Source organism: Oryzias melastigma, unplaced genomic scaffold (genome assembly GCF_002922805.2).
Source record: "Oryzias melastigma strain HK-1 unplaced genomic scaffold, ASM292280v2 sc01624, whole genome shotgun sequence".
NCBI lineage: Eukaryota > Metazoa > Chordata > Actinopteri > Beloniformes > Adrianichthyidae > Oryzias > Oryzias melastigma.
This window is the reverse complement of record NW_023418206.1, coordinates 19,661-27,967: the sequence shown is the minus strand read 5'-3', so window position 1 is coordinate 27,967 and position 8,307 is coordinate 19,661. Positions and strand designations below refer to the sequence as shown.

The 8,307-nt window shown below is 35.7% G+C and overlaps 2 protein-coding genes and 1 long non-coding RNA gene across 3 annotated transcripts; 2 read left to right on the top strand and 1 right to left on the bottom strand.

The window, feature by feature from the left end:
- Window positions 1-25: 25 nt before the first annotated feature.
- On the top strand, window positions 26-2,724 carry LOC112141807 (hsp70-binding protein 1-like; the record flags this gene model as incomplete). The annotated part of the gene is made up of 4 exons (XM_024264967.2): window positions 26-179; window positions 1,924-2,020; window positions 2,387-2,498; window positions 2,644-2,724. Coding segments are annotated over 4 exons (444 nt in total), but the record flags the coding sequence as incomplete, so codon positions are not given.
- Window positions 2,725-4,174: 1,450 nt separating this feature from the next.
- tmem86b (transmembrane protein 86B) lies at window positions 4,175-7,015 on the bottom strand. Its single transcript, XM_024264966.2, has 3 exons — window positions 6,817-7,015; window positions 6,487-6,730; window positions 4,175-4,773 (listed from the first exon to the last, which is right to left on the bottom strand). Exons 1-3 carry the CDS (start codon window positions 6,865-6,867, stop codon window positions 4,325-4,327), a joined length of 744 nt encoding a protein of 247 aa, XP_024120734.1. The 5' UTR covers window positions 6,868-7,015; the 3' UTR covers window positions 4,175-4,324.
- A 739-nt stretch (window positions 7,016-7,754) lies between these two features.
- Window positions 7,755-8,301, top strand: LOC112141806. The gene is made up of 3 exons (XR_002918461.2): window positions 7,755-7,888; window positions 7,969-8,026; window positions 8,103-8,301. It is a non-coding gene; the product is annotated as an uncharacterized LOC112141806 (long non-coding RNA).
- The last annotated feature ends 6 nt before the right edge of the window (window positions 8,302-8,307 follow it).

Here is an 8,307-nt window from a genome sequence, read left to right as displayed (position 1 = left end):
GGTGTAATGCTGTTTGACTGCAGGTTTGGTTCGAGAGCAGGAAGCCGGTCTTCAAGCCTTTTTGGCCCTTGATGGATTCTCAGTGCTGATGAGAGGCATGCAGTCTGAAAACGAGAAGCTCCGGACAAAGTCTGCTTTCCTTCTGCTAAACCTGTTGACCTCACATCCTGAACAGAAAGGTACGAATAAGGAAAAGCACTTAAAGTCCCACTTCAACTTAGTTTTTTTCTTTATTAAAATCAATCACGTTGATCTTTTAATTACGATTACTTTTTTAACCAAATCAAAGTCTTTGTTGTTTTAAGACATATTTCATGCTCAGCGTTAATAGCTCATTAGAAACACAATTCTGGGACTGTTGACGCAGAGCATCTCGCCCTCTTCCTGTCGCTGAGATCTCCGTTTGCGCGCTCAGGCGCAACCTCATAGACTTAAGCTAACATTAGCGGCGACAAGCAATATTGGATCAAGCCAGTCGTACAGTTTTGAATCGTAATTCTGTACAGCACAAGTGTTGATCGCTCATCATTTCTCGCACACTTAAGCATGAGCAGGCTAGGGTGCGCGCAGGGGGAGGAGAATTTGGTACCCCTATGTCAGCGGCTGGAGCTTTTTCTAGCATGTGGTTTTGTGATCCTACGTGATACGATTTCAGAAATACTCAGAAACACAGTTTTATTGGTAAATTATTTGATGTAGGTCCTCTATTATGAGAAAAAGGTAACAAGAAGATGTTAAAACACACAAAAAAGAAGATTTTCATGGAAGTGGGTCTTTAAATATTTCCCCTTGCGCTCCATTCACATTGGACACGAAAAGTTTTTCTGGATTTCATTCGTTGCCACATCATGAAAAACATAGATGATGTTGAGTTAAGTAGCTTGAGTTTATATGTTATGGAGACCTCGACAGAGGCGATGGAAAACACCAGAGTTCACCAGATCATTCAGCCTCTCAAAGTGCGGTGTAGTCAAACGTTACTTTAGTCTTTCTGTGGCCCAGTTTGAGCATTAACCTGAGGGGGAAAAATAAGAATTAAACTGGAGGATCTTATTATTATTGTCTTGATGAAAACAAAGACATCAAAAGCCCATGGAGTGCCTGCAATGACCCCACCCACGGCGGCTCTCCATCTCCCGAGCAGCTAACCGCTGGCGTGCCAGCACAGCAAGTTCTGCTGCCCAGGGACCGGCAGCTTGGGCGGAGGAACTCACTAGCTCTACCAGGCCCTGGGCAGCGGCGCTCGCTACACAGTCCACCAGGTGGAAGGCTAGAGTAGCGGGCTCGATCGCTCCAACTCCATAGGTTCTGTGACATTCTGGCGACCTGTCCAGAGCGTATCCTGCCTTCACCCAAAAGTAACCAGGATAGTCTCTAGCAACCCAGCAGGTTAAGGAAATGGATGGAAGTTCAAGAGAAAAATCCTTGTGTTGAGCGGCCATAATGGAGCTTTTTTTATTTTTTATTTTACTCATTGATTGAGTCACTGAAAACATTACGTGCTCAAAGCTGAGTCCCTGATTGGTTGATGCACCTCATCACTCCGCAAGACCTCAGATGGAGTCTGTACATTGACTTAACATTGAAATTGACGCTCCTGCTGCGTGAATGGTGAGAATCCAGCATCAGCCCCCTACTCCTTCCTGTCTGTGCCTAAAAACATGTATTATCAGTTTAAAACAGAACTCATAAATTAACAGCGATGTTAGGTTCAGTTTAGGAAGGTAAATTTGATTTTATGCTTTAGTTGAAGCCAAATCATTTGTTTTTGAAATTCCTATTGTTATTTTTTTGTTTATTTTGTTATGCCTTCCAGTTTTCTCTTCATTTTGCTTTTAAGAAAGAGAATGGTTCACTAAAATAATCATTGTGTAGCTGCTTTAATAAAAGTCATCTCTTATTTTATTTTGTTAACCTCCCCAGAGCCTCTGGTGTCTATGGGGATGGTGCAGCAGCTGGTGTCCGTTCTCCGCTCGCCACACTCTCATTTCCATGAACATGTTCTTGGTGCACTCTGCTGGTAAGAAGCATTTATACTTTGTGTTAACATTCTTATTCTAGCTTGTTCATAATAGTTTTTATTTAGCTGAAGAATTTAAAGAAACATAAGAGAAATGAACAGAATGCACTGTAAGCTTTTTGGTGCAGCTTCCTCAAATATTTTTGCTGTTTTTTTTTTTTAATTTGAAATAAGAAACTAATCATGTGTCAATTCTCAGCTTTAAAAGTTTGTAATTTAACAGATAAAATATTTTAGAGACAAAAACAGACATGTTGAACCCCTTCAGGTTAAAGGAAAGTGATCTTAGATTACAAATGTGTTCATTAAAATAACTCAACAGCTTTTAGATCAATAATCAACACCTTTACTTTTTGTTATTTCTAGTTTGGTTGAGGACTTTCCAAAAGGAGTGACAGAATGCCAGATCCCCGCTCTGGCTCTGGAGGAATTACTCAGACAGAGAGCCAAAGATCTCCAAGGAAAAGAAGAAAGTCAAGTAATGACAGTCTCTGAGTTTCACTTTTCCTTTCAGATTGGTGCTGAAATGTTGCTACATATCAGAGTTAAAACAATTTAAACTTGATGAAAAAATTACAATTCATGTTAATCTTACTCATGTTTTGTCTATTGTGTGTCGACAGGAAGAGCTCGAGTTCTGCGAGCNTTATTGTACACAAAGTTGGATGTTCAATCATTTACTTAACAATTCAAAGATTTGGTGAATGAACGTTCAAATTCTAAAAACAAATTTAACTTAAAAAAAATAAAAAGTCAAAGCAATTGATCAAAAAATGAAGCATTAGACACAAAATGTCCCTATAACCAAACTGTTTTATTTGATTCTGTGTAAAGTTTATAAGAGTTGAGGTGAAGGGTTGTTGCTTGTTACTACTACCCCTAGTGGTCATTTTAAGAACTGCCATACACTTCAATGTTTGCTTTAAATACATGAATGAAATGTGGGAGCTTGCTAATAACTGAGAGTTTATGAAAATGTTATATTGCAGGGCACATGCAAGGATTAATTTACCAGTTTTTATAAAAAAAAATGGTATTTTTCCATAGAATTAAGATCTGTCTGATGTTGGACCTTGAAATAGAAATATGATTTTTTTATGTATTTAACAAATCATAGACATATAAAAACTCTTTTCTTTAAATGTGTTTCATTTGAGAACCCACATTTAGTTTACAACAATGTTCATTGCCTACCAGTTATCTTTCCATTAGTTCTCAAAGTAGAAACACATCTCAAAACTTGAGTGGTCTTTGTAGACTTGGAATTTGAGAAAAATCACTTCTTATGACCATGAAACATTTTTAATACTGTCTTATTTTCTGGAGAGGAAATATGAATGTACACACAAAAACATTAACAGGAATATTTTGTTGGTTCTTGAACCATAACTTTGTCCGTTTCTGTTGTACTCTTAATTTCCTCCCAGAAAAAATAAGTATCAACAGGAAAAAATTAAGGAAAAAAAAAATATTTTTTGCAGATTATGTAATGATCTTTGCTATCCGCCACCACCATCCGTGTGTTTTATTTAACCTACTTAATTATTGTCCTTTCAGGTTATTTTAAATGCATTCTTTTAAAAAAAAAAAATATTCTTTTCCATGCATGATTTTATTGTATTTTTTCATTTTTTTTTAAATCTTCCTTATTATAGCATTTGTAATGAGCAATGTACCTCATGCAATCTTTTTACGTTTTATCTGTTTTTACACTTTATTTGTTTATTTATTTATTTTCATTTCCCCCTTTTTCAAATTTTTTTTGCATTATTTGTTTATTTTTTTTCCCCCTTTTAATTATTATTACATTTTTTACCTTCTTTGTTTGATTTAATTATTTTTTTATTAATTTTCTGGCATTACTTTTTCACTTTCATCTATTTTTCATCTACTTTGCTTTTAGCACTTCTTAATGAAGATCTCTGGATTTTTCTCTCTTTAGCTTGGATGAAGAGACAGTTTTCATTTGTATTTCTCTCACCTTGTGTTTGTTTTATTAGTTTTGCTTTCTCTTTAAATCTATTCATTTGTTTTTGTTATTTAGTTGACTGTTATTTTTCTACAAACTTGTTAGAATCTTATTATATCAGACAAGTCATATCAAGTGCTTTCTCTTTACACAAAACTATTATAGTTCACATTAGATATTTACTGTTAAGAAATTATTATTATTTATTCATATGTTACATCATACATCAATTTGACAGTTTAAAAATTAGCATCAAAAATCTTAAAAAATTACACTTAAAAAAATCACAAAAAATAAATATCGACCCGTTGCTTTAAATATATTTTCTTGTCAGTCTAGGATCTCTTCCACTTAGAAAAGTCATCCGTGTTCTCCTCTGCCTTCACATCTCCCACAGCAATCAATAACTGGGCCAAATAATAGGTCACCATTACAACCATGTGTCCGTATTGACATGGCTGCACCACATTGAAAACTTGCAGAGCTAAAGAGACATCGGACACCACGAAGGACAAGCTTCCTAAGAGCGTTGGAACATGATGAGTTCGGAACGCTAAAGCTGCCATTAGTGCGATTAACAGGATGTAGATCCCCACCCCTGGAGTTAGGAGGTGAGAGTCTGGCGCCTTCTGCAGGAACGGGAACAGATAGATGTAGAAACCTCCTCCGAATACCGTCAGGATCAGGTATAGGAAGCGTGTGAAGGAGGAGGTGTACGCTGTGTAGCGACTGGACAGGAAGGACAGAGAGTAGAGAAGATGAGCCACAGCAAAAGCTCCCATTCCTGAAACCACAACATGTCAAATGTTAAGTGACAGAAAATACCACTGAAAGTGAATCACTGAAAAACTACTAATTTTGTTAGTAAATTAGGGTGTAACAATTCATTTTAACGATGATTTTAGTTAATATCATATTTTGTGGTTGGCGATACGATTTATAGCTAATTTTTTGTTCATTTTAAATTATCCGATTCACTGACCTAAAATTGATTCAGGACATATTTAGCCAAAAATTCAACCAGTGTGACTCAGAAAACCTCAACAGTTAAGGAAAAGTTTTCCAATTGAATTTCTTGCAAGACAATCAAATGTAAATTAAATATGTGAACAAAAAAACAAGTAAACAAGAGTTTATGTCAAATCCATTTACATTTTAGTTTCATAAAGTTAATAAATAAACCGACCGTACCGCAATCCAAAGGGAATTTTTTTCAAAATCCGTTTATTTAAATTTTTTTCAAATAGAGGTCGATTTGATTCAGTTTTATTAAAAATGTACCTCAGACGAATTTATCTGGTTGCATTGTGAGAATATAAACTGAGTAATTAATTAATTTGAATAATAAAAAATAAAGACGACTCTTGACCCTTTAACACTGGAGCTCCAGTGTTTAGGAAGGAGAAAAATGAGTCCCACTTTTCTCCTTCAGAATCTACTGGAATTACATTGATCGTATTAACAATTAAAAAATGACTGTATGTTAAAGATTTTGTGTTTAAGTGTCGGGTGTTAAAGGGTTAAATAAGTGTCACATCTGCAAACATTTGCATGCTTAAAAATGATTTGGTAATGTATGGCGTTTAGTCTATATTTGGGCTTTTTTAATCTTTTACTTAAAAGATTTGCAGTTGTAAAAATTTTTTTGCACACTTCCCAAAATGTTTTTTTCTGAAAAATCTTAAAGCATCTCTTAAGTCACGTGTTAAAGTCAAGGCCCAGGGGCCGGATCTGGCCCTCCGCGTGATTCCATCCGGCCCTCCAGATCTTTTTTTTTTTTATTGTTATTAATGGCCCAATGTTATCTTTGGCTTATTTTAAACTTGTATAATTTTGACAAAATATATTGTTATGGAGAGTAAAACATTGAAAACTATTTAAGGTTTAAGTTGATTCATTATGGAAGAATAATCCTGCCTTTTTATCTTCATAATTACGTTAAAAAGTTACAATTTTCAAGTTTTAAGAAATTGTCATTCTGCTAGCTTTTTGCACTACTTTGGCATGTACTAAGATTTTTTTTTGTTTTTGTTTTGTTTTTTAGGCTATTTTGAAATTTTGCTAGTTTTTTAAGCTACATGCTAGCTGTTTTGGCTAACCTAGGGTTTTTTTTTGTTCTGTTATTTTAGTTTTTAGGCTAATGTGGCATTCAGCTAATATTTTAGCTAGCTATCAGCTTCAGTTTTTTTTAGCAATCCATTTCAGCATCTTCAACTATTAGAACTGGCATCTCCAGGGGCCAAATTTATCTTACAGCATTTAGACTAGCATTTTTGCACTTAATGCTTTATATCTAGTTCACAATTATGTTAAAAGTTAAGTTTTTAACATTTTAAAAGTTTAGTGTGTTCAATAAATGTTTATCCTGCTCGGCCTGCGACTTAAGGTGTGTTTTGTGCGATTGAGTTTGACTCCCCTATTTTATGTGTTTTTTAAAATTAGTTTTATAAGGTCTACACACTGAAGTTGCACCGTCTGACTTTTGACATCTCCTCACCGTGCAGGAAAAGCTCAGGCCACACCAAGCAGCAGTCTCCAACCGCAGAGAAGACCAGTCCGCCCGCCACACCCATGACACTCTGACCTCCCTTCCAGCTCAGCACCACGGCAGCTAACAGGAGCGCCGGTGCTGATTTGACGCCTGCTGTCATGAGCGACGCTTTGGTGTCAGGAGTCCACAAATACAAGTACAGAGCAGAGGACAGAAAGAACGGCAAGAGGGAGACAAAGAGAGCACAGGACTGGGAGGGAAAGAGAAACAGAGGAAATAAATGTCACAACTCATGTAACTGACATTTAAAAAAAGAGTTCATTTGAATCAAACTACCATGTTTCTCCTCTTCCTCTTGTCGTAAGCATGTGTCTCCAGGATGTCCATCTCCTCCCTCCCTCAGGTTTCAGCTCCAGCAGGTGTCTCGGTCAGATAAGAGCGTCTTGTTTTAGAGTTTTTCCTCTGCTGTTGTCGTTCTGGTTCAACCGTCTCCAGATGTAGCCCTCGTCTCAATCCTCCACTATGTCTAATAGTCTATTGGTGTATCGTGTCATGAACTTTAGACTGATCCTTACTGATTGCACTTTGATAATGAGCGTTCTCCATGTTTTTTTTTTGTTCTCATGGTCGAACGGCTGACCTTTAACCTCTCCAGCACTAATAGTCTGATGACATTGACACACAGGGAGTAAAGTTGATCTACGTGTTACGAACTTAAATGGAAAGCTGGATATTTATTTTATTTATATATTTATTTTTTGTTGGTTGAATCATCTTAATTTTATCTTTTATCCCCTATTAATCAAATTGTAAAATAAATATCTTAAAAGAGTATTTTTAATTTAAATAATGTCCTTTTATAAGCATATAACACAAAAGGTGTACTAATTATATACAATAGGTTTGTGGATTATACCAACAAATGTAGAAGTGACTGAATTTAGGAATAAGAATTTTTTTTAATAATATTTTTTTTTTAACAAATTCACTAAATCTGTTTAAATAATCACATGATTACAGTTACAAAAGTATTATTTTTCCAGTTTTGTTCAAAAATGTACAGTGCTACATAGTTCAATTTATTATTGATGTGATACATTTATATTAGAAGTTTGTTACTTCCAAAATAAAAAAATATCTAATTTATTAATTTGCTTAAATAAACTAAGTCATTACCTCAATGATTTACTCATTCTGGAGCTATAAACAAGTGCATGGATGATAATCGCTTTGCTAAATGTTCTCTATGACCAACAATGATTAACTTAAACTTTGTACTCCGTTTTCCCATAATTCCTAGAACTGAGCAGGCTGTTGCTCGTGAAGGTGAAAGTGGAGGGGAGCCGGACTATCAGGCGAGAAATGCAATAAACGTAGCAGTTGCTAAGAGGCAACAGGAAGACATCAGGTGAGCATGAAAATTAAAAGCAGACATTTGTGATTTTTTTATAGTGAGCTTTTATTTTGGTGTTTTCTTCCTCTGAGCAGAAGATGGCTGATAGTTCACCAGATCTGAGGATCGGAGTAGTGGGATTTGGATTTCTAGGTTTGGATTTCACTAAATCAACACTCTTTAAATGCCTGTTATTTACTGATAACATGTGGGCCTGCTTGCTCTCTAGGGCAGTTTCTAGTGGACAGGATCTTAAAAGATGGACCTGGTCTGGGTCTAAATCTGGCCTTTGTGTGGAACAGGAATCCTGACAAGCTCAAAGGTTTAGTTCCGGCTGAACTCATTCTCCATGATTTGTCATCCTTTGCCGACAGGTTCATATATGATCTAAAATTTCTGGATTGAAAAACAAAAATATGTTAGCGGTGCAACTT